The sequence below is a fragment of the Leptodactylus fuscus genome, chromosome 2, assembly GCF_031893055.1.
Source record: "Leptodactylus fuscus isolate aLepFus1 chromosome 2, aLepFus1.hap2, whole genome shotgun sequence".
Classification (NCBI taxonomy): domain Eukaryota; kingdom Metazoa; phylum Chordata; class Amphibia; order Anura; family Leptodactylidae; genus Leptodactylus; species Leptodactylus fuscus.
The window spans coordinates 218,946,217-218,973,773 of NC_134266.1; the positions used below are offsets into that span (position 1 = coordinate 218,946,217).

Genomic DNA, 27,557 nt, shown 5'->3' on the forward strand with positions numbered 1-27,557 from the left:
GGCACGCGAGGAGTTAAAGGGATTCTACCATTAAAAGTTCTTTCCTCTGACCACGTCGGAATAGCCTTAAGAAAGACTATTCGTCTCCTACCTGTTGCCATATCCAGCGCCGCCTTCTTCCTCAGCTGCGTCCACCCCTTCTGTGTCCCCGTCGGGCCTCATGGATGACGCATGCGCAGTCGGCTCTAACAGGCTCTCGCAGCCAGAGCCGACTGCGCATGCGTCATCCATGAGGCCCAAAGAAGAGACAGACGGGGCGGACGCAGCTGAGGAAGAAGGCGGCGCTGGCTATGGCAACAGGTAGGAGATGAATAGCCTTTTTTAAGGCTATTCCGATGTGGTCAGAGGAAAGAACTTCTTTTAATGGTAGAATTCTTATATTGGAAAAAAAATGACGGGTTGATGGATTGAAGCGGCGGCACGCGAGGAGTTAAGTGGCGGCCGCCTGCCGCTTCCATACATTGCAATGGGAGCGCGCTATTCAAATAGTATTCGCGCATCTCTAACTTCAATTGTAAGAAGTTACAATTGAAGTTAGAGATGAACGAATACTATTTGAATAGCACGCTCCCATTGCAATCTATCAATTAAGCCCAACCCAGCCCTACATTGAGCGTAATGAAGACTGTGTGCAGATCCAACACATGAATTACCGTATTTTGCGGACTATAAGGCGCATTACCCATGAGCGCCTTATAGTCCTGTCTAGGTTCATATATAAGGCGCAGCGCTGTCCGGTGCGCCTTATATGTGATTGAAAGTGGCGGCTTGCAGACTTTGCCAGCGGCCACTTAACCCCCCGCATGCCAGCCGCTTCTATCCATTTCAATGGCACGCTTCCATTGAAATGAATGGAAGCGCTCGGCACGCGAGGAGTTAAGTGGCGGCCGCCGGCAAAGTCTGCGTGCCGCTTCCATACATTGCAATAGGAGTGTGCTATTCGAATATTATTCGCTCATCTCTAACTTCAATTGTAAGAAGTTACAATTGAAGTTAGAGATGAGCGAATACTATTCGAATAGCACGCTCCCATTGCAATGTATGGAAGCGGCACGCAGACTTTGCCGGTGGCTGCCGCTTAACTCCTCGCGTACCGCCGCTTCCATCCATATATAAGGCGCACTTTCAATTTCTGAGGAAATCGTAGGATTTTATGTGCGCCTTATAGTCCGGAAAATACGGTACACAGGGAGAGGAGAGGACTGCATCTGTGTGGTTATGATCTACTTTGTGCAAATCACCTAGCTTTCTCAGATCCCTGAAATGTAAAACTAGCCCAATGTGTCAGAGGTTTATATATAGGATGATTTTGCTTCTGCAGCAGTATTACAGTACTGACTGCAGGGTCCTGAAAAGCACATTTGACATGATATGGTTATGTGACAAAGGGGGGAAGATTTAATTAGAGACATGCGAATCCCATGCCCACTTTGCGGAAGCAATCGCAGTGCAGACACGCTGCGATTTGCAAAGCTGTTGCGGCTTTGCAAATCGCAGCATTTCCATTATATCTACAGAAACGCCATCGGCCTTCCCGTAGATATAATGCTAAGAGAAAGTCTGCAGAGGAAAACTCTGTGAACTTTCTCTTCAAAGCGCTGCGGAAAGAACTGCAATGCGATCACGCAGCAGTTCTTTCCGCAGCGCTTTAACGCTGCAATTACGGCCCGTGGGGCCTTAGCTTTAATCCAAATTGGCAGTTTGTGAAATTTAAATGGGGTGAATGCCGGGAAAAAGAAATCTAATTTGTCGCTAACAACGAGAGCTATGAAGGAAGCCAGAAGTAAACAGAGTTCTCATCAAGCGGCGTTGAGGGGGATCATCAACTCCAACACCACACTCCTTATATGGCGTTGCAGTGAGCTGCTGAGATGCCAGAACAATCACAGGCACGGTGTGAGGAACAAGTTCAGCAGCAGGCAAACCATCGACGGCAGCAATTTGCTGAATATAGGCGGATTATCGACGCCAACAACACGCAGACAAAGTAGAGGGAGGCAGAGGCTAATAAACTATAAAGTTAAGTGGGATGTTAATTTTTAGTAACAAAAATATGTTGTCGTATTCAAAGGCTCCACAATATCTCTTAGGTAACGCTGTGGGAGCCATTTTCTCTACTGCTCTACAAACCAATGTTCTTTCTGTGGCCCTGCTATGACGACTCCTATATATCCTGCTGCTGAATACCATAAACTGCACTAACACACCCCATTAGAGCGGCCTTGGCTTTAGCAGATGTCACCACTAGGAGGGGGGAGTAGATGGGACAAAAAAAAAAAAAAAATCTGATGTGTTTGAGGAAATGACCCTCCTCCATCAAGGATACTGCCTCCTGTCCTCTACACTCCGGGAGGCGAGCTGCATTTATTTTTTCTATTTATGACTGACTGCAGGGGACACTGCTCACTTACAATGGGGTCTGTATTTTGCAGAGGAAAAATAGCTCTGCATGCAGATGTGATTATAGACTAAGCAAAGCATCTGTGCTAGGTGCAAACTAGCATCGGCTAACCAGGGGTCCGCAAACTTTTCAAACGGGGCCAGTTCACTGTCCCTCAAACCATTGGAGGGACAAAATATAGTTTAAAAAAAATTTAAGATTATATGCTACACACACACACACACACACACACACACACACACACACACACACACACACTCTCTCACTCTCTCTCTCTCTCTCTCTCTCTCTTATTTATACTTATCCATGAAGATTGTGGCCTACACTGACAGTTTTCAATTGTATGTGTATTTGCAAAAGCTTACTAACGGGGAATCTTGTACTGGATTCCCCGTTAGTGAGTGATCCGAGCAACGGCATGTGGGCCACATGCGGCAGGCCAGACAGATGCATACCTCCCAACCGTCCCGATTTCCGCGGGACAGTCACGATTTGGGTGACATGTCCCGCGGTCCCGGTTGGAGGGAGGTATGTCCCGATTTCAACTCAGATCGGCGTCCAGAGGACGCCGATCTGGGCGGCTGAAGCAAGGAGCTGACACAGATCAGCTCCTCGTTTCCCCGCTGCCCGCCTCTCTCCCTGACACATGCGGCTGAAGCTGCTCGCGTGCTCGCTTCGCCGCTGCGTCTCTCACTGACACATGCGGCTGAAGCGAGGAGCTGACCTGTGTCAGCTCCTCGCTTCGCCGCTGCCGCCGGCTCCTGGCTTGTAGACGCGATGTACAAGACAGGAGCCGGCGGCAGCGGCGAAGCGAGGAGCTGACACAGGTCAGCTCCTCGCTTCAGCCGCATGTGTCAGCGAGAGAGAGACGCAGCGGCGAAGCGAGCACGCGAGCAGCTTCAGCCGCACGTGTCAGGGAGAGAGGCGGGCAGCGGCGAAGCGAGGAGCTGACCTGTGTCAGCTCCTTCCTTCAGCCGCATGTGTCAGCGAGAGAGGCGGGCAGAGAGCGGCGAGGGAGCGGAGGAGAAGGTAAGTTTAATGTGGAGGTGGAACGTGAATCTGGGGGCAGATGAAGGAGAGGACGGCATGACACTGGGGGCAGAGATGTGGGGACATGAATCTGGGGCAGAGATGGAGGGACATGAATCTGGGGGCAGAGATGGAGTGGACATGAAACTGGGGGCAGAGATGTGGGGACATGAATCTAGGGGCAGAGATGGGGACATGAATCTGGGGGCAGAGATGGAGAGGACATGAATCTGGGGGCAGAGATGGAGGGACATGAATCTGGGGGCAGAGATGGAGGGACATGAATCTGGGGACAGATGTGGGGACATGAATCTGGGGGCAGAGATGGGGGACATGAATCTGGGGGCAGAGATTTGGGGACATGAATCTGGGGGCAGAGATTTGGGGACATGAATCTGGGGGCAGAGATGGAGAGGACATGAATCTGGGGGCAGAGATGGAAGAGGGACATGAAACTGGGGGCAGAGATGGAAGAGGGACATGAAACTGGGGGCAGATGAAGGGTGTATATGAAACTGGGGGAGAGATAGAGGGGGGACATATAATTTACGGGTGACTGTAGGAGGATTATACTGTGTGCGGGCACATGAAAAATTAACAAGTGGGCGGAGTCAACACAAAAGTGGGCTGCGGGCTGTAGTTTGAGGACCCCTGGTCTAACCGTTGTTACAACATAGAGGCAGACCGCGAAATAAGTGATTACTCACATTGACTATAATGGGGTCTGTCGGGCGTTCTCCACACAGTATCTCCACATGATGAAACAAGCATTATATAGTTGTACCTCACAACATTTGTTTTGACTGTTTGGGAGGTTAACCTCCTCCCCCCCACCCCCCTCCTCCTCTCTGGGTTAGTTATGGTAAATTATTGTAGTATAATAATTTCAGCCCCAGGGGAGGTGAGGAAAGATAATAAACACTTATACTCGCCTCTCCCGGCAGCCAGCTGTGTCTTGCAGTCATTTCTCATCCTCTTCGGGCTTCTTGTGACATTACACTACTTCGGTTTGGGCCTTAGTGGTCATATAGGGTGTGTTAATGCCATGACGCATTAACCCAGCATTATGACATCAGCGCGCCCTCATGTGACAGGTGCAGCCCAGTCACAAACCTCAGTAGTGTCCTCCAGGGCATGTGAGTCAGAAGCCTGAAGAGGATGCCAGGACCTCGCCACAGATGCCCAGGAGAGTAATGTAATTGTTTGTTATTTGTATTCTCTTCTCTTGGGCCCACTGCTGAAGGCTGAGCCGCGCTCTGCTCCAGATACTCCAGGAGGTCGCAACCCACAATTTGGCAACCATTGCTCTAAATGGAGGCGCAGATGTGAACGGCAGCCTTAGATGGTTGTCAGCTGAGGAAGTGTTTCACAGCGCATTTGTTCTGGAGGGGAGGGACAGATAAGGACACCCATACAGATCAGAAGCCATTAATTTATTCACGTGCTCTGTGTATTGTCTTGTTTTGATTCCTAGCAAGAGAGTGGAAAGTATTTACTTAGAAAACTAAATAAATCTAGAGGGAAAGCTAAGGTTGTGTTCACACTGAGTTTTTTTTGTAAATTGAAAAAATCTGCTTCAAGAATTAGGAAACTTTGTTTGTTTTTTTTAATCTTTACATGTTTTTTGTTTTGTTTTTCCTTTGCTTCAGCACACTCTATGGACCTGGAAAGTAATAAAAAAAAAAAATATCATAGAAAAATGCAAAAAAAAAATAAAATAAATCTGGCACATTGCTTTCAATGGATTTTCATGGTGGAACCTGCCTAAAGATAGATGATGTTGCATTTGCTTTGTTTGCTTTGAAAAAAACAGCTACTGACTTCCATTGATGTGAATGGGAGGCGTTTGTTGAGGCAGATTCTGCCTCAAAAACAACCTGCAAAAAAACACTATGTGAACATAGCTTGAGCTTCCATGCTGTTATGTAAAAGTGAAGTTAGGCCTCTGTTCTAATATTTTATAGGACATGCTCTGTAACTATATCAGGCATAGGGCCTTACTGTCTGCAGGAGAGAACAAACTAGTCAATCTTTCTGTTATATTTGGATATCTCAAGTCTGTGCACAGAAAGCCGCCTGCCCTTACAGCAATGGGACTACCGTGTTTCTTCAAAAATAAGACAGGGTCTTATATTTTTTACGGGTTTTTATCAAGGGGATGTCATTAGTGGATTGTGAGCCCCATATAGGGTTCACAATGTATATTTTTCCTTAGCAGTATGTCTTTTTTTGGAGTAGGGAGGAAATCCATGAAAACATGGGGAGAACATACAAACTCCTTGCAGGATTCAAACCCACTGAGCCACCATATTGTCCCCTGCGTCTTTTTTTTCTTTTCCCATGAACAATCCACTCGCCAGACCCCCTTACACCCAAAACAAGAGTCTGCAGGTGCCACGGGTGGATGGGCTCAGATTTGTGTCACTGTCAGGCCCTTTGCCATTGCATCAGCGTTCCACTACAGCCAAATGTAGCAGTTAGCTCCCCCTGGTGACTGGAGGCTGCCACAATGGAGTGATGCCAGCAGGACTGGTTGTGTGTGAGAGCCCAGTACTAGCGGCATACAACCCTTATTGTTGTGGAGAACGATCTCACTAGTGACATCTTGTACAGATAGCTCACTTAGAGTCAATGTCCGATTCTTTTGGGAGTGTCCGCTTTCCTTGATGATGGGTCTACTGTATCGGTTCTGCTGTATTCTATTTTTTTTTTTTTTTTTACATGTGTAACTGCATGGACACTTTTTTAATGAATTGTAACTAGGTCTCATTTTCAGAGTAGAGCTCATATTTCAAGTATACTCCAAAAATCCTGAAAAATCATTCTAGGGCTTATATTTGGGGTAGGTTTTATTTTCGGAGAAACATGGTATAACCAGCATACAAGTGAAGCAGTAGGTAAAACGATTATGAACATGTGTGGTAGATGGTGAATATTTTTCAAATATCTTTTTTTTTTGGGGGGGGGGGGGGTTTCCACTACATTAGACGTCATTTAGGCTGTGCAGCCATAAAATGAAAGCTATGCCCACCTTATGTGGCTAAACTGAGGATCTGGGGCTATTACCAGTCATCCAAGTAATGCAGGGTACAGACAGTATATCACTGAAGAGACCATGCCTATTCATTCTAGTCTGACCCAAGCAAAGAATGGAAAGTGACAAAGGAACACAAAACCTACAGCAATAATCTATGCAAATAATAAGTTTATGTCTAAAGACAAGAAGGTTAAAGAGTCACAAAAATGTCAGTGTGAACTGAGAAGATTGCAGCACAGATGTAAAGTTCAGGATGGTCGTTGTCACTGCCTGGCGTCGCCAGATATCATATTTCTGTACAGTATGTTCTTCACTACAGACGTTCTTTGAGATCTAAGTTTAGTCCATACCCTCCCTCTGCAGGAACTGGGGCTGTAATATTTGTCTTTCATCGCTGTGTTATCTTTTACCTATTTGGTACAGAATGTTTAATAATAAAGAGGAATAGAACTACGGCCTTATTCACACGACAGTATCTCATTGTGTTTCTTACCATTTTTAAAGCAAATGCCTTGACTGAATCCTATACAATGGAAACAATTATTTATAGCTAGCGCACCAAATTCATTGGATTGGTGGATACCATATAGATTTGGCATCTCACTAGAAGATGTTGTCTCTAAAGCAAATTCTCAGATGAATGACCCATCACTTTGTGCCAGGATATTGGTGCACACCAGTAATAAACCTGGCACATTTTACAACTCCACCCCAATCCAGATCTGCTATCACCTAAGAGTTGAAGGGGTTCCTCTGAAACGGGCAGGCTTAGCTGACAATGTATATGACAATCACTTGTGGGGTAGGGAAAAGGGAGGAAATATTCAGCCACCAGCAGCAATAACAGAAATTAGATCAAACAATGACCATTCCACTTAACTTTCCTTGTAATGCTGGGTATCGCACGGAACTGACTCCTTCGGCTTGGAGCTGTAAATATGCAGATCGTTCGGAAATTAGAACCAGCGTGACCCCGTTAGGAAAGATAAAACTCTTCTTTATTTATTCAATCCATGAAAAAAATCTGATACGCATGAAAAAGATAGAAACTGCGCCAGACTGACGTGTTTCGGATAATGGTATCCTTTCTCAAAGTCTGGTCTGAGAAAAGAGACTCACACAATCCCTTATGTGGGGCCGCAATCACAACGTCATAATTGACAATTGATTACAGATGTCTAATCTTATAGCGACTCCACATAAGGAATACTACATCATGAATACAAAACAAACACATAAAAAAACATGACAATGTTGTGATAACAAAGTTACACAATAAAAACATAATAAAAAACTTTAAATGGGGGAGTCTCTTTTCTCAGACCAGACTTTGAGAAAGGATACCATTATCCGAAACGCGTCAGTCTGGCGCAGTTTCTATCTTTTTCATGCGTGTATCAGATTTTTTTCATGGATTGAATAAATAAAGAAGAGTTTTATCTTTCCTAACGGGGTCACGCTGGTTCTAATTTCCGAACAATCACGACAATGTATATGGCCAGGTTATCCCTGGAGAATCCAAACATCCATTCTTTTCCAGAAATCCTATGGAATCATCATTGAAATGAACACTTCCTGGTAATCCATAGATTTTAGCTGATCTCTGGGATCCACCATGGTGAAGCCCCCACAATATTTATCTTCTATACATCTTAGTCCATCCTATGAAACACTGTAGTATAATCATAAACTCCAGAAAAGAGCATAAAAGAAATCAGTCAGATAAAGGTTTCTGTAAAACAATGTATTTTCCCTTTATAGACGGACCATCTGAAATACAGCATAGGCAGACATATTGCAGACTAAATCATTATATGATGGGTATACAGCTCACTAGTGACGTCAGATAGGTTTGCGGTATATTTAATGCTAGCTACTGCAAGTGTCAGCAACACATATAGCAGCTACTGACATCCTAGGAAAAATAATGTCTGACTGTAATGACCTCTACTCCTGACAAAGCAAGCAAGACTTCTTAGGATGTAAGTGTAAGCCGTACCCTGTATCCAGGTAAGTGGGGGGTTGGGCTCCTGCATTGTTCATAGGGATTGCTAGAGGTGCAGTTTGTAGTTCTGTTCAGGGCGTGTGAGCTATTAAACAATTTAGAAACTGGCAATGCCCATAAGACCACACCTCCACGTGTGTACCTTTCGGTGATGTGTTTTATTTTTTTATTCTCGTCCCTGCTTCATTGATTTGTCAGTCAGTATTACCAGTAAGTAAATAACATGAACGGCAATAACAACACGGCATGTGGGAGATGAAGACAGCATGTTCCACAAAGATGGCTCTGCGTTCTAGTCTTGAGGTCCCAGAAAAATCAAGCAATAACTAATATACAAAGACAAGTGGTCCCTGTCTTTTGCACCTAGGAAAAGGCAACATATTTATAACAAAATAAAAAAAAAAATGATGGATACCAGCGAGGAGTCAATACAACAGCCAAAAAAAAAAAAAAAAAAGTTCAGGAAAAGCTCTGAAATCCAGTACTTTTCTCATTTGTGCACTCCTGGTTCCTACAGCAGCAGTGTGAACAGTGGGCAGTATTGCACTTTTTGTAAACTCTTGCATCCAGATCAGATTTCCATCTCTTTGTGCTTTTGAGCCCCCAAGGGTCAAGTTTGATTTTCTTCACTTTTCCCACATGGAACCTGCAATACATGCCTATATACATACACTCATCCATCTGTAATATTCAACTACTAACCTCCTTGCATTAAAGCAGAATTTTAAGGGCTTAATGCCAATGGTGTCCCTGGCATGGAGGAGGATGACCGCTGTGGCACTTTCAGTTCCTGTATCATCTACCTCGTCTCTTAACCAGTCCAATTTGGAAACATAAAGGAGCTCCATTGGTCATTTGGCACAAAGGCTCTCAAGCCTACGGTCATGCTAACCTTTGCATAGAATATACTGCTCACCAAGCCTGATGGTCACAGTGTGACTTCCCCCTTCGCATTATGGTTTATTTCCGCTACTGGCCAGGTTAACCAAGCCAAATCAGATACAGTCTTTCATAAAGGTTATGGTACCATCATGTTATCAATGGAAAATCCCCAGAATGCATACAGTATTACGAGTTATTGGGCCCTGGAGCTGGTATACTGCAACTCTACAATGAAAGGAAATGAACATATGTGAAGAAGAGTGACCAGGTGATCCGTGAATAAGAGGAATGAGCAAAAAAAAAAAATATATATGTATATGTGAAAGAAACCAGTAGTGCCTTTCTGTAAAACATGAGGGGCTTACTATGATTGTATAGAAATATCTATATAGGCCTAGCTTTTGTCAGTGATACCACTATTGCAGGAGTAAGATAGAAGTCCCTTCCCTATAAATGATGAGCACCCATCTCTCCAGATCTGAGATCTTAAAACAAATACAGGATAGCACACGGTTAAAATAACTCAGTCCCAGGTGATGCTAGGCCCGCTATAGTGCAGCTTACCAGCCTCTCTTCACCTCCACTGGACACTATTGATAACTTATACAATATATTTCTCAGCACAATCAGATGTGAAATTAAATAAATATGTTTTTTTAACAAAAAAAAAAAAAAAACTACAAAAACCCTACATGTGGTTCTGAGCTCTTAAGTCCCAGAGAGTGCACAGTTTGAGACTCCTGTTCCATATTCTGTGTGTGAACTTTGGGTTGTCTTGTGCTGATGTTTCGGCACGGTCTCTCCCTAGACAGTACGGCTGAGGCGAGGACATCACGTCTGGTGTATTTCATGAAACATCAGTTCACGGGGTATTGGCGTTTCTGGACCAAAGTTCTTCCCCGCCCGTCTCTCAAATGCTGCGACCATCTGCTTCACCACCTCATCAAAAAAGACAGTAGCCAGCTGGGAATGCAGCAAAGACCGAAACTCAAAGGAGATCTGGAAGACAAACAGGGGAAGTTAAAATCACCGATGTTACATTTGGGTATTCTATCGGGACTACACATACTGGATAAATGAGGTATTGTACGGTACAAGGTGCTAAAATTAAGAACCAAGCTAAGCTAGTCCATAGGACATGGCTAATAGATAACCTATTCTCATTCCTCTGCCAGTCCCATTACTAGCTATCCACTGCCTAGGAATACATATCAAAATACTGAGTGACATAGGAGGCTATCCACAATCTCTCCCTTTCATACATATATCCATGTCATCATCTTCACAATTTTTCTGGTGCATTCTCCATACTTTGGATGGTGGGGTAACAAGTTACAATGTTAGTAACCTGAACACCTTTGTCAAAAAAAGCATGCAACCCAGTGTATACTACACAGCTGTACAAGCAGCTTCCACCATTACCTACTATCTCTTCCTCCTTCCACTCACAGATTATAAGCAAGGTCCTATGTATGTCTGTGCCAGTCTGTCTTATAAGGGTATGTTCACATGGCAGAATTTGCCACAAATTCATCTGGGCCTAATCAGTGGCAGAATGCCAATGCCATGCATCTGGTCACAGCAGACTGGAGGTAAAAATGGCGGTGGAAAATGAAGCGTAATTCCTCTTCATTTTATGCCGTGTGAACATACCCTTAGTCTGCTGTTTTTTCATCTTCACTAATTGTTTATTTAGCCCTTAAGTACAATGGTTTCGATCATACACCACTATCATACACATATTATGATAGACACCATGATAGTAATTAAGGGTTAAATGGAATCCATCTCGGAATTCACTTCACACACACACAGAAGTCTATGGAGAGGAGGAGGTTGTTAATTGATTTATTGCCTTTATGATTTGCAGAGTTAGACCTTATTCACATCCACAATTTACAGACCTATGCCACCTGCGGTTTTCACAGACTGTATACATATCTATTTATTTCAATGTACTTATTCAGACATCCATTTTAGTTTGTATTTCTTTCACAGACCATTGGTCTTTGGAAATAAAACAAAGAAGCACATTTTGATGCAGATGCAGCACAATCAATCTCAGTTTATGGCATCCATATGTCACGTGTCATCTGTATTCACTGACAGACATTTAGAAGTGCAGTAAATGTTTAAGAAACAAAAACACCGCAGGTTGATCAACCATGGACAGCACATGGCTCTCAAGGTGGAGTCCAGTCCATGATTATCATGGGCATCACATATCTGCAAAATGGAGGAGTATGAATAAGGCCTTGAAAGAGCTCCTTAATGGCAGCTTCCTCTCCCCTCCACAGATTTGGATGAAATAAAGTAACTCAATCTGTTAAGTGGAGAAGGAAACTTATCTCTTTATACATTTTCTGATATTCACTTATGAAATGTTAATTTATAAATAAAGGTATGAGTTAAAAAGAGGTTTTCCTGTTCCTATACCATATTTCATACTTAGACATAACCAAAGTCCTAATAAAAGTCTTCTCTGCACCACCATTTGGTAGGTATCCCGGTTTTCTTCGGTATGCAAATGAGTTCTCGTAGCACTGGGGGCAGTCCCTTGCACTCAAACAGCACTGGGGGTGTCCCCTGAGCTGCGAGAAAACTCTCCAGCGACGGCCTCTGCCTTCTTCTGGCACACCAGTCTCCGCAAAGTCTTCTTCCAATGGTTTCTTCTGGATTTAAATGTCACGCATGTGCAATCGGCTCTACCATCAAGCAGAGCCGACTGCGCATGTCTGCAGCCATTTTTTTGTGGCCTGCATGCATACTGGTGCTGTTTGAGTGCAGAGGACTGCTCCCTGTGCTGTGAGAAAACTCATTTGCATACTGGGATATCTATCGAACGGCGACGCGGAGAACACATCTAAAGGTAGGAGAAGAATAGCCTTTCTTAAGATTATTCATACATATTGGTCTTAAAAAATAATTAAAAAAAAAAAAAAAAAAAAAGGGAGTCTAACGATAGAATCCCTTTAATGGTGCTTCCGGGGAATACCAGCAGACTGCATACTATCCCCAAGCACTGCAGCAGCTTCTGGAGCCTGGAGGAGAAGCTTATCCATGTAGGGTCAGTATGTCAGACCTCTTCAGATCAGTCACTGAGGACTTATTTTGTGGTCATGAAATCTGCATTATTGGTCAGCAAACCCCTTTAAGAGGTGCTTTAAATAATAATCATAATCACTTGTATTACTCCGAGGGACTGGTAGTTAATTTTTTACATTTTTTTTAAGCAACTTCCCACTTGAAATTAAGAATCCCACTTTAATAAAAATTAAGAAGGATCAAATAAATATCAACTAACCGAAAAGTCTACAGTGCATGTACGAGGATAACCAGGGATGCCAGGACTAAAGCGCCAAACGGTCTCCAAATGGTTGAAGAGACGACCATCCGTACAAGCAGCCTGAAAACATAAAAAGAGACGTATCATAGCACTATGCAGACGCACTCTGAAGAGATTTGGCTGGAAGTTGGCCCAGGTTCCAACTTTCCTGGCATGAAGCAATCTCAAGTAATATAGTCTCCTTCCATGCCTTGTGACCTTGAGATCTACCTTACCCTTTAATAGGCTGCAAAATATATGTGGCCCAAGTCCAAGCTGGCACAGATGATCTTAGAATTATGTGCAGCAAAAGAGAACAAAATCATAGTGCAGATGAGGTGGACGAAGACACAGGACATGTTCCTGCACCTACAATACTAGCACACAAATATATAAGCTTATACTTAATCTCTTACAGAAACTAAGCATATAACGATGCCCTGATTTTACATTTTCATGCCTATTATGTCATTATCAATATGTGAAGATTAACCTGGCTATTTTAAGGGTTTTTTGCAAGCAAATCTTATTCACTGTATTATGAATATTGGCAGCTTTGTAATACACTTTCGGGGAAATACATTATTGTCCTTATGTCAGTATCATTTGGCTATTTAGTGTCATGTGCGACTAACTGTAAATCTGTGTTTTTGCACCAACACCCATGCCACATGCATGATCATTTACGCCACTTTTGCAGCATAAATGACAGCAAAATCTGTGCAGGAAAAAAAAAAATGGAATAAATTTTCACTTAGGCGCAGGGGGCCTGCACATAATGTGGCTGCGCCTCTTCATGAATTAAGCACATCCTCTGTTTATGCACTGCACAAATACTGGTGTGCAATACGCCATACTATGATTTCCCCCATAATGTGTACATTCACCATACACTTCAAGATCTCTGAATGTAAACCGTAAATCTCCATTCGCTGTGAGTAAGCAAAGGACGGAACATGCCATAATATAAGTGCTGTATATCGGATCTCTCTCTTGTAATGAGCCATAAACATGTGTCATTTGGACTTGAATTGAACAGGTGTCAAGTTTTAATAATAAGGATATACTGATGCACAGATGGTGTTGTTAAAAATGCAGAAAACAAAAACAAAGCACATTTTTGCTGTGGTTCTCAGTTCAGCTGCATTTTGACAAGAATATACATTTCTGATGTGGTTTTGATTTCATCTGAATACACCCTAAAGTTTCCATTCACAGAAAGAAACCAGAACATGAAGACATTACAGCGAATAGCTGAAATGAAATGGAGTGTGTTTTTTTGAACACACACACACTACATGGTGAAATGTCATTATCTGTAATATACCTTACAATATTGCAATATATCATACACTTACTTTGACTAAATGAGGGCGCACTAGTGTGAGGATAGAGGTGTACCGTTCCAGGATAGGTGGGAAGCCAACCTCCAGCTGTGCTTTAGCATATCCAGTGCGTTTGGAGATAACTGTGGACTTTTTACACCAAGGCACAAACTGTTTGTATTCCTCCACATTGGACACCACTTCGTACATTTCCTGCATGGAGTACCTATAGAAGAGGGAAGATTAATGACACAAACATGGTCAGGCTCAAGATCACAATATAGAGTATGCATTAAAATGCAAATGGTACATATTTTAACTTTAAAAACAGTCTAGACCTAGCATTGATGTGAATTCTCTAAACAGACAAAGCTTTCCATCTTCAGGACAGCACTACATGGTAATATAATGTGAACTGAGCACAACCGCCCAAGTAGCATTAGATCCTGCCCTACAACAGATCAAGCAATGTGTTTGGCCTGCTCTACCCACAAAGATGAAGTGCAACGCCCCAGCACTGAGCAGAACACATTGTTTGACTCAATGCACACTTACGGAGACACACTAGCTGTTAGGCACTTTACATGCACATATACATTGCTAAGACCATGGCAATGGCCATTTTTATAATTTACACCAGTTTTCTGGCTTCAGCGATGCCTGAAATCTTCACCACCTATGAGCTGCATAGCTGTCAGTGTAAGTGCCCTGTTTGCTGGAGGATACCTCTAATTCATGACAAGGCCTGAACCTCATCATAAATCAGTCAAATTCTTCACCAGCACAGGATGCCTGCCTTTATAAAGCTCAACCCCAAGAATTACACACATGGGTAAGCAAATGGTACAGTTGTGTAAGTACTACATAAAGGAAGCCTTAAAAAAGTGCCATGCAAAAAAAAACAAAAAAACACGACATGTCACGTAAGGTAGAGAAGATCTGGGGTGGGTATGTGTCAGCATACACATGGCAGCTGCATCTGCTTATCATGATCATGTGCGGTACAGATACAGCCGCCTGTTGTACTATTTTGTAGAATACTACATATATGTGAGGAGAATGCTTTCACTTTCAGGCAGCGTCTTGTGATCACTCATTTCCTCATGTAATGCGTAGTTACATCTGTAGATTTCCTGCTGATGCCAACACTGGGACATTTTAATAGCACAATTCAAGGTTCTCACAATTTTGTTTCTTTTCTCTGACTGTCGTGGGGCTGAACAGGAAAGATCTCACATGTAGAAGGGAATCTGTCAAGACACTCATAGGGTGGCCATACATATATCATCTTTAAGAGACTATTTGAGGTCTCAACTAAAAGGATCATTATCTATCTTCTAAGCCGTATGTATCCCAAATGACTCTATCAGTTCCTTTAGTAAAAAAGGACCAAGTTAGTTTAGGTCCGCTTACAACAAAGTAGTCAGGGGGCATTCCAGGAATTACTGACATACCCATCCCCCTGTGCACACACACAGTGGCTCGGAGTCATGTATGGTCATATCTTGGACTGGACATAGCTGGCTCTAATAACTCTAAGGTTGCATGCACATGATGCAGACTAGCAATAAAGTTATTATACAGAAGCATTAAAGTCAATGAGATTTTATTAAAGGGGTTATCCAGAGAAGGTACAAAATTTCCCTGGCAGGGACAGACATCCATCGAATCCGCTCCTTCCTCACCCCAGAAACTACCAAGACGCTAGTCCATGCCCTCAATCTCTCGCTTAGATTACTGCAACATCCTTCTCCATGGACTCCCAGCAAACATTCTCACCCCCTCCCCAGTCCATCCTAAACTATGCTGCTCGCTTAATTCACCTCTCCCCCATTCTTCATTGGCTGCTCCCCTCTGCCAATCCCTTCATTGCCCAGCGTATTGAGTTCACGCTAATAACATTAACATACAAAGCCATCCACAACCTGTCCCCTCCATATATCTCTGACCTAATCTCCCACTACCTCCCCACACGTAACCTCAGATCCTTCAAAAACCTCCTACTCTGCTCTACTGACATCCGTTTCTCACACAACCGTCTCCAAGATTTCTCCCATGCATCCCTCATACTCTAGAAATCCTTACCAAGACACATAAGACTGATCCCCACAATCACAGGCTTCAAGAAGGCCCTGAAGACTCACCTATTCAGGAAGGTCTAAAACCCCCAATAACACTATCACCGCACCACCATTTGAACTGAGTCTCTCCCTTCACCTTCTGTCTCTAACCCCCCCCCCTCCCCCCTTCCCTCATAGATTATAAGCCCTTGCGGGCACGGCCCTCTACCCCACTGTGCCAGTCAGTCATTGTTAGTATTATATTTGTTTGTATATTTTGTGTATTGTATGTAAACCCCCAAATGAAAAGCACCATGGGATTAATGGTGCTATATAAACAATAATAATAATATTATTAATTAATAATTATAATTATTATATTATTATTATTATTATTATTATTATTATTAATAACACACAGCTATACTCCTCCATTGCAGAACAGCAACTCCCGTTCACCTTGCAGCTGTGTTGCTTGAACAGGTCACTGAGTACAACTCTAGCGATTGGTTGAAGCTGCAGTAGGTATCATCCTGCAGCACTGGCAACACAGATCAGCGAGATTGGGGGCTGACGCTGGGACGATTGGGATGACTGCCCAGCCACAAAGGACATTTCACTTTTTCTGGATAACCCCTCTAATGTCAAGTACACAATGGGGTAATATTTATAAGAATGGCATAGGAAATGCCAGTCAATCTTTCCCCCACTGCTAAAAGATACTCCACAATTATTGAGACACTCTGGATTCTTAAAAATTCTGGTCCATCTCAGGATTTTCTATGCAACATAAGTGATATCTACGCCAGTCAGAGAGTGATATAGTTTTCTGCTACATATTATAGTAAATTTGTTAGGACAGGAGTGTCCACAGACGGCAGATCAGCCCACTTTCTTATAAAGTGAAGAGCAAAGTGCAGAAACAGAGGTTGCATGCAAAGATGCAGCAGTTGTTCACCAGTTTTATTGTGTACAAGTAAATTATTCTCTCACTTATTTTTTTCTTGCATGGAAATTCACGGTCAATTCTTTATATAGACTTTCACTGCAGATTTCACCTCTCTCAAAGTGAAAAGTTATAAATTCAAAGTGTCGAACATTCACACATATCTTGTAGCAGGTATCTACAGAAGATCTGCAGCAAGCGCTCAAGTCTGCATGAGGGGTCTTCTGCAACTATTGCTTCATAGAAAATGGTTACATCTTTCGGTGTCAATATGATGATGTCCTTCCTTTGAATGTCATTGAATTCTCATCTAACACAGGTTTGTTCAATGTAAATAAGGGCTAGTTCACACGTAAATACTGCCTGGCTTATTTTGGTCCTGAAGAAAACCCGCTTCCTAATTTGGAGCATTTACTGGAGCAGTTTTTGGTATAAACTGCTTCAGAAAATGCCAGGCAGTTTTCCCCTCCCCTAAAGTGAATGGACTGTTTAAAAAAAAAAAAAGCTAGGCATTTTCGGTCGCGCTTTTTTTTTTTCGCCTCCCATTCACTTCTATTGCTTTCCTCAGGTGGAATCCGCCTGAAGAAAGGTCATGTTACTTCTTTTTTCAGCTAGCAGCAAAAACTGCTAGCAGAAAAAAAAAAAAAAGCAGTCTCCATAGACCACCATTGCATGGAGGCAGATTTTGAGGCAAAATCTGATGTCAAAATCTGCCTCATTGCCCCCGTGTGAACTAGTCCTATAGTGTATACCAAGGAATGTATAGGACTGTCAGAGCCAGGTTCCTGAAAAGAATTGCCCTCTGTTTGTCCTTCTGCTTCTCCGTAGGTACAAACATTTGGTTTTCTTGGAGAGTTATCTCTTCAACCTTTGGATCTCATGTGATCTAAATCCTCCTTTGATGTATTTGGTTTTTTGTGTGGTTCTGGGATTTGACCATTTTATTTGCAGATATGTAAGCACTCAAATATTTACTGGCCTCCCTTAATGGCCTGCTTTTCGACTACAGATAAGTAGATAGTGTACACTATCTTCAGAATATGCCTTCTCAGCTATTCAACTGAACCAAGAGGAGTCATATGACACTTCCCTACACCCCTGACAAAGTCTCACTACAGGGTTTTCTGTTGAAATGGATGTTGTGAAAGACATTTAGACTCCACGGACACAACAGAGTTTGCAGCGGAATGCAGTCAGATGACACAAAGCGATATACGAATGTCACCCAAGTACAATCTGCTGCAAACTTGGCCCCACATCGGATGCTAATACAGTCATGTGTATGGAGTCTTCTGCTACATGCACCTGCTGTGAATTACACTTGGAATCTCAATGAGATGTTCTTTATACTCATGTACACCATGCAGATTTTTTTTTGTGCAAAAAAAATGACATATGAGGTGGAGCTCAAATTTAAAGAAAGTGAATTCTTTGTGCAAATTGTTACCATGGATTTTACCTATTTCAATAAGAGGAGTGAAAGCAACATTTAAATTTGCATGTAACACACACACACAAATCTGTAGCAAAACTTTTCCATGTTCCAGTGGATGCAAGACCATGCTATGGGGCTCAGGAAGTTTTGCTGCTCTTCCTGGACTCCAGGGGGTCCTTTTTTCTGGGGGGTTTTCCAGGAGTCTCCTGGATGTTCCAGGAGATGGTGACAAATGTAGCACCATATGAAATTTAGATTGTGATCCCTGCTTGGGACAGTCTTGACTATAGCTGTAAAGCTCTGTGGAATATGATGGCGCTATACAAGGAAGCCAAATAAAATAACTGTGTTGAGCAGTCTAGCTTTGATCAGCCACTGAAATTTATTCTACTATTCATTCATTTACTATTTTAGTCAACTGCACAGACTCAAACTTCAAAAGGAGTCAGTGAATAAAATCCTGGTTTCAAGTTGTCAACATCTGGCCGAAATAAAGAACCTCACAAAATTGTGATAATCTCGGGGGGGGGGGGGGGGGGGGGGGCATCTCAGCTGTTTTACATAGTGCTGCAAAACACATACAAAAAGAAATATCTAGAGTTAAAAGCCAGAAAAATCCATTTACCCTATGATTCTCCTTTCAGAGTATTCTTTCCTCTTGTTACTCAATGGGCTACCAAATCCAAGGAAGCCTCGACAATGCTGCACACAAGGGTTGTTGGCATCTTGCAAAATCCCTCTTGATGCTCTCGTCATAAGAATGCCGCAGGAAGACAGATGTCTGGGAAAAAAAAAAGCACAAAGTCAGAAAAGCAAGGCATTTCACCTAATGCAAGAGCTGACCATTATTTTAGTCTGGATATGAATGAAAGGCCTATCTAGGCCAGCATCTAACACAGTTTAAAGCATAACTAAACCTTCAGACAAATTTACATTTTCTGGCAGCGTGTGTCACTAATACATTTTGTAATATACTTTATTAACGAATTTTGTCTCCTTTCTGTGAAATCCTGACTCTAATTCTGTGTAAAATAAAGAGAAACTGATGGTCACCCAAATAGATAAGTATCCCAAACATTACTGTTACACATAAATATCCCAATCCATACTGTGTCCCAACCCCAAGATATCTCTAGAAAGAAGACAGGTAGAACGACAATAGAATCCCCTCTTACATATGGCACCAAAAGCAAACGTCTTATAATGCCTGAGATATCCCTGTCTGTAGTGACCCTCCCCTCCGGCTGGTTGCAGACCACCGAGCTGCAAACGGCCGGTCATGAAATAAAAACATGGGCGGCATACAGGGATGTTCCCGTGTGCCGCCTGTGCACGGACTTTGCTTCCACGGCTCCTTTCATTAAATGAATAGGAGCAATGGAAGCACGGGCCGCAAAATAGGACATGTCCTAGCTAATGTGGCCCAGACAGTCGGCCCACACACTAGACCATGAAAATCACGGTCATGTGTACCTACCCATAGTAAAGAACGGGTCAGCGTGCCATCTGTGAAATACCAGGATAGCACACTGACCCACACCACACCATCTGCAAGGGGTCTTATGTTCTCTTCATTTCACACACAAGCCCATACACTGTACACAACGAGAAGTACGAACAGCACTCAATAGAGAATCAAGGGAAAGGATAAAAGATGCAGGGTTTCACAGAAAGGAGCCAACATTATATAATAAAGTAGATTATAAAATTTATTAAGGACAAATATACTGACAGAAGATGTCTGAAAGTTTAGTTACGCTTTAGTAATAGACTGGATTTTTTTTTTAATAAGGCCCTAAAACCCAGCAAAAGTACATTCCATAGCATCAGATCTATTTTTTTTTGCTATATATGAATGAAATTTGCAAGTGTGTAAAAGACATGCTATAGTCACATGAAGTCTGCTGTGTGTGAATGCATACAACTGTGATAAAGCATTGCATTCATGTTATATGTTAATATATAGCATACCTACACTAATTCACCTCAACCTGGCACTTACAGCTTCTGTGCCCCGCCTGGGCAGTGAATGCCCTGGACAACTACATTCACTATAACTCACGACAAGAAAACTGGCATGCGTTATACCTCGAATCGCCGTCAGTTCCCGACTCAGGCGTGCCTACATACATGTGCAATAATTACTAGAAGGGCCGGAGCCTCTTAGTAACTCTGTGTCTTACACCTGTCAGGGAATATAAAAAACAAAAAAAACTTTGCAAGTCTTCAGTAGGTGATACCTTTTTTAATGGCTAACTCATAATGATGACAGAATATGACGTTTCGAAGCTTTCCTCTGAGCTTCTTCTTCAGATATAACCTGTCAGGGAATGATTTAAGACTAGCATGTCTTGACAAATTGACCCTAAATATCTGCTGCTGTTTTAGCCAAAGCAGGAAGGAGACGTGCAAGTCATTTCTGTATTTTTTCCATTCCACTCCTGCACATGTGCAAAATCTGCAGAAAAAAACGAAATGTATGTCTTCAGAATAAAGGCACTCAAGTTTATTCCTCCATTGCCTTTATCTACTAGAATAAGATGTCAGCTTGGGCCAGGCAATAAGCAGTGTGCATTACAATGACTTAGCCTGATCCCCAGGGCTGCATACAACAGAGTATTAGAAATGAAGGGTGATATGAACACTATCCGCAGTGACGCTGATCAGATTTACCACTTACATAACTGACAAATTCTCCAACGTAAGGCAACTTGGCATCTACCCAAAACAAATGGGACCATTGAGACGGTAAATATCTTGGAGCTTAAGACCTAGAACAGCAGATTATTATTTCATGCCTAATAAACCCATGGACGCAAGAGGCACTGAATAGAAAATGTGTAGTGAACATTACCATAGTGTGGACTCAGGGTAGGGCATTGCACGGTGTGGCACAAGTCCATCAGGAAGATCCTCTCACCTTCATGTGACCCTGAAGATTAGGTAATGGAGGGGTAGGTATGTCCTGCAGCCTGGTTAGTAGCAGGGTATATATACTATTTATTAACCCAGACATATAAAACCAAATACTGTCCTCTAATAACCTACATTAATCAGACGTTAAAAGTTGTCTAAGACATGGAATAAAAATATTGCAAATACATCCCTAAGGGCAGAACTGTTCTTAACCAAATATGTGTGCGATACAGTGTTTGGAAGATTGTTTCTTTCCACCCATAACACAGTGTTAGAGTAGTGAGTTATATAAGAGGACTCCCCAGCTAAACCTATTACAGATGCTGGGAGTCACCTCCCCCGCCTCTCGTGGTGGTGTCTACTGCCAATTTACTTCCAGCTCTGCCGTGTTTACCAGCCAAGGCCTTGCTTGGCAGCACTGCAAATCCTAACAATTCCATGACTGTAGATGTAGTACACATAACAGTGCGATAACTTCCTCAAATTCTGAAATAACCATTCCATACACAATGCCTGGGAGCGCAGGGAGACGTATTCTGAGGACAAAGCAGCAGGAAGCAGAGATAACACAACCCCCCAGAAGACAATGGCAGCCGCGCTCGCAAGGTCCTTCACAAAATAATCACTCGGGGAGAAGAAGGAAACAATAATGAATTATTTTACTATGCAACAAAAAGAATAAAACTTTCAGATGCAAATACAGGACCAGCCAAAGCACCAACCCTATAATGGGAAAGCTCACAATCAGAGAATCCAATTTCATGGATTCCAATTTACGTAACATAGGTCTGTATATCATGGATTACCCAATCTGTCTACCTTCCCAAAATTACTAATCTCCCAGGACCCTTATACAACAAACATGGAGTCAATGGTATTAAAATGCCTCTTCAGCAAACATCTGGGCCTTGGGGGTGGGGGGGGGGTGGTAAAACTAACAGAGCTCTCTTTACTCCTGTGTGGGGGGAGGAAAGGGGCAATAAATTGTCACCAAGAAAAAAACGTGTCACATTACAGCAGCAAGAACCTTTACCCAGGGCCAGAGATTCTGTTGCAGATGAAATCTGTGTGGGATTATAGATGGACTATAGGTGGCATCCCATGGATTGTAAGCCCTCGCGGGCAGGGCCCTCTACCCCACCGTGCCAGTCGGTCACTGTTAGTATTATATCTACCTGTATATTTTGTGTATTGTATGTAACCCCCAAATGTAAAGCACCATGGAATTAATGGTGCTATATAAATAAATAATAAATGGATTGTATAGGATACGGATACAGCTTGTTTTTCACAGCTCAGCTCTTGTGCTATGTATTTGGCACTGTAAGCAGCAGACAGCTCAACGTCATGCCCACTTCAGTCAGATGATGGAGGTATCATGGGTTCACGTGCTTTCCTTTAATGCTAGTTTGGCTATCGGATATCATTGCTCAATTTTTAGCTGTACACTGTTAATACAGCTCTCATGTCAATAGGCTAGACAGCTACATGCCTACATCACACACCCCCTTGGCTTCTAGCATGACCAAGGTGCAGATGTCACAACTCATATTCTCAATGATGTAAAAATTTAAAAGTGGTGCATATTTTTTTCTTGGTTCACCCAGGGCCACACTGGCAGACTGTGCTACTTAAAAGGGCTGCCATTATGTACGTTCTCCCTGTGTTTGTGTGCAGAATATCATGGCGCTATACAAGTAATCTAAATAATGAATTAAAGGAGCTTTACTGTATCCGACTGACCATGGCTAGGTAAAGATAAGAGAAGTGGGATTTCAGTGGTTTGTCTACTGACATAGGTAGAGGTCCAAGAGGTGGGCTAGCAGAATGGAGAGATGTGCGAATATCAATTGTCTCAGATAAAAATATCCATTTTGGAGACACTCGTAAATTGTAAGTGTTCCTGCTGCTATCCATACAGGTTCACCTAAATTCCACACTTATATAAACTATATATACACACATTCAATTACAAGGACTAAATGTTAGGTGACAGACGGGTAATGAAAAAAACCCTTGTCAGCTGACTGTCTGGAATTTTCCTGTAGCTTCACAATGTAACCTTCACTTTACCTTTTATAAAAGCTGACATTGGACGGCTGCTTGTCCCTAAAGGCAGAATATACCAGTATAAAGCTAGGTGCACACTGGGCAGCATGGGTAGAACCTCCATTTAGTTGTTTTTAATGGACTATGAGGGGTAATTTCAGGACATGCCCCCAGAGAGGACCATGTTATAACAGCACATTTCTGCAGACGTTGGCCATGTACGGTTGCCATCTATAAATACTCAGCCTCAGTCCTCTGCACTGTATTGCTGGATCACAAGTTGTTATTGCAGATGTCGATGCAGTGAAGCGTGAGCACCAATCTACTACATAACACATCCATCTGCACTTGTTTGCATTGGTCTTTGTGGCTGCATTGTAACATTATGACCGCCGCATGTGGCCGTAACCCCACCTGTATATGGTGGCCACGATTATGCTGGTAAATACCTCTAATATTATACGCTCACTGACCTCTGCACCCAGGCGGCATTTTGTTTGCATGCAGTTGCAGTGTTAGATCACTCCCTTTCACAAGCCAATACAAACTACATGGGGGATGAACAATCGCTAAATCGACTCTATATCCTTTATACAGGCTCATAGTTTGTTGGCAGGACATCCCCGTTTACATAAGGTAATGAGCTGGTGACAATGGATCTACTTTTTTGTGCCACATAAAGGAGACGATCACACGATGAACAAGCTTTCGCTCATTTGTCAGCTGAATGTGGTGCTGGCCATGTCGCTGTTTCATGCTCATAGTGTTTTATTATTTTTGTTATTACGGCATATTTAATTTTTTTTTTTTTTTTTTTTTTTTTTTTACAGATAACCTGTGAAAGTCCGATACCGAGACCCAATTCAAGTAATAGATACAGAGCTGCAGCCCCATCTACTCTATAGCGCTGATGCTACTGCTATGCTGCAGCTTTGTCCTTTGTTTCCAGCCCCACCCAGGACCTTCGGGATGAGCTGATCAGCGCTGAGTCCAGGCGGCAGATCACATACTGATGGTCTATCCTGTGGGATATGGCGAAGTCATTAGTATATAAAAACACCTGAGCCCCAGAAAATTGCTTTCAATATATTTGGATTACGTGCTCTCCTATAGGTTTACCCACAAACCCGATCAGCCAGCAACACCCAATAACTATGTAACAATGTATGTAAAAAAACCACAGCTTAGACAAGCGCAATATAGTGAGTCTACATCTGCAGATCCTATTTATTTTTCAATTCAACAGCCCATGGAGATGGAGAACGGTACAAGTACGCTATTCATGTGTTCTCCACATACCCAGACATGGATAACGATAACAAGATTGATTGGTTTTTATGGATCTGAAAAACTGATAAGCCACAGCTGTTGGTGATCAACACTGATGGCCTGTGTCCATTAAAAATGGAAATGTGAACAAGATCTTAGGGCAGTGGTTCTTAACCTTGTTTGAGGTACCGAACCCACCAGTTTCATATGCACATTCACCAAACCGTCCTTTAGTGAGAAATCAAATATGATTTTTTTTTTCCAAATTCAAGACATAGGTATATGTTTTTTTTACTGGTACACAAAACGAACCGTGCATATGGCCTAGGGTTCGATCGAACCCTGGTTAAGAACCCCTGCTTCAGGGTAAGGATTTGTTAGAGCGGTTTTTCAAGCTAAAACCTCACCGGATGGGCGAGAGCCTCAAAGGCACAGCTGGGAATAAATATAAAAATGCATGAAAAATAATGAATGAATGTAGACGCCTCGCCCTTGGGGGCTATTACACATTCACTAGGTTTTATTTCCTCTACACCAATGAAAACCACCATCAGTGATCGTGTGTTTCACTTCCAATAACCACGTAATAAGGTATTAAAGGCAAACAGGGATATTTCAATCCCTCTTATTTTCTTCTGACAGAGGACAATCCATTGCAAGAACTGCTTGGTAGCAGCCCGATAGGAGTAAACATGGACGCTCAGCCAAGGCAGATAACGCCACTAGGATTATAGGTGCACAATGGTGGCATATTGTAACCCATAAATAAGTCATCTTGGTTATTAGTCACATACTCGTGGCTACGAACACATAAGGCCAACACAGCCATTCATGGCATAGATAGATAAAGGGCCCACACCTATGCACAGATGAGGGGCCCCCGCTCAGATCTTTCTACAATCCTCACAGCAGAGAATGGAGGGAGCTGCAACACGGCACCATTCATTCTCTGCCAGGAGGGGGCGGTCACCTCAGCCCATATCTCCATATAGCTGTGGGCTCCACATAGGCCATACTTATGTACTGAAATATACAAAAAAACATATTATATGGGAATAGGGACCGATCTATATCCATATCACCCATAACCCTATGGAAAGGGAATAGGACAAAGCAGCACGCTGAATAATCCTGCAAACACCATAAACAGTCCATATCTGCTTTGTCTGGAGCCACTGCAGACCCCAAATGTGAACAAAGCCTTAAAGCACTCTCCTAATGGTAAAGAGTCCTGTGTATACTGGATCAGAATGGCTTCAAGGGCCTTATACATGAACCAGTATATAATTCTATTCCCAGCTTGTTCAATGCACCTCACGTAGAATGAGTGCTCATGAATGGCCGGACCCCAGAACACCTGGGCGGACTCACTTCCTCGTGACTGATGGGAAACCTGTTGCCTTATCTCTCACATACATAAGAATTACCATTACTGGTAGAGCCCATTACAGGCCTGATATGGGGGTGAGGGATACCAGTCACACACAGCTGGTAGATCCCTATGCACGGTTATATCATTGCACGGACTCTTCGCCCTCAGAAACTTTTCTGCCCCTACATAGACACCTCCGCCGGTCCCCCGTTTACTACAAACTTCACGTGACTGCCCCCTAGCCCCGCCCTGTACCCGCACACATACACACTCGCGCCCCCCACAAATGCTCTCACCTGATTGGATGACGCTGCGCCCTCGGCCGGCAGCCACGGAGCCCCTGGAATGTCTGGAGCCCGACCCAGTCACTGAGGGAGCGCGCCCCCATACCAGTAAGGCGGCCCGCGCATTTAGCGGCCATTGCTGCGAAACAGGAGAAACCGACGAGACCGGAGTGTAGTTTGGGAGGAGCCGCTGCTCGGCCGGACTCCTGAGTCTGACCTCGGAGAAATGCCGGTTCAGATCTCCACTGTCACTGGATCCTACGTCATTCAGTTACCATGGCGATATCGGTGACGTTTCCTCGTGAGCTCAGCCGTGACGTTGGCGGGAGTATGGAATTGTGGGAGTTGTAGTTTTGTATTGGCTCTCTGAGGAGTTTTATGTAACGCTATGTTCCCGCGTGTCCCGTGACGTACACCAAGTGTTTCCACAACATCATTAGTATTGGCGCTGTCTGCTGGATAGAGGGCGAAAGCAGAAATAATTCTGATGTCATGTGGAAGTCTCTTACAGCAGCAGGGGGCTCCTTCATGGCCTTGTGGGAAGTGTGCAGGGAAAATGGACAACTCAGCTGTAAAATAAAGTCAGAAAACGGAAAAAAAAATTCCCAAAATAATGATTAACCCCTTCCCGCCGTGACATTTATCAATTTTCGTCTTTGCAGACTGCTCTATGTAGAAATGCTGGTATTTTGCAATTCATTAGCTTTGTAATGCATTAGTAACCAGACCCCTAGGGGGGCTCTAATAAATGTATACTTTTTTTTTTTTTTTTTTATGTTTTGAAAAAAAAAACAACCTTCAAATCACCCCCTACCCCTCCTTTCTCTAGAACACATGTAAACGCACTTAACTACTGTAAAACACCTACACATTAGGTATCCCTGTGTCCGAAAACACCCGCTCTGCAATCTATAAAAATATTTTTCCCGTACAGTAAACACCGTAGCGGGAAAAAATAAAAAGTGCCAAACTGCCGTTTTTTTCACTGTTTTGCCTCTGATAAAAATTTGAATAAAAAGTGATCAAAGCAAAAGCAATTCCTAAAACAGTAGAACTGAAAAGTACACCCGGTCCCGCAAAAAAAAAAAAAGACGCCCTATACATCCCTGTACACAGAAATATAAAAATGTTATAGGTGTCAGAATATGGCAACTTTTAGAAAATAAATTTTTTGGCATAGTTTTGGATTTTTGACGCACGTAAAAAATCCTCTGGCGTGTAG

General features: G+C 42.9%; 1 protein-coding gene across 1 annotated transcript; it reads right to left on the reverse strand.

The window, feature by feature from the left end:
* Positions 1 to 8,192: 8,192 nt before the first annotated feature.
* On the reverse strand, positions 8,193 to 26,580 carry COQ10A (coenzyme Q10A). Its single transcript, XM_075265573.1, has 5 exons — positions 26,348 to 26,580; positions 19,071 to 19,226; positions 14,038 to 14,230; positions 12,659 to 12,760; positions 8,193 to 10,353 (listed from the first exon to the last, which is right to left on the reverse strand). The coding sequence occupies exons 1-5, from the start codon at positions 26,470 to 26,472 to the stop codon at positions 10,186 to 10,188; spliced, it is 744 nt and encodes a 247-aa protein (XP_075121674.1). The 5' UTR covers positions 26,473 to 26,580; the 3' UTR covers positions 8,193 to 10,185.
* Positions 26,581 to 27,557: the final 977 nt, after the last annotated feature.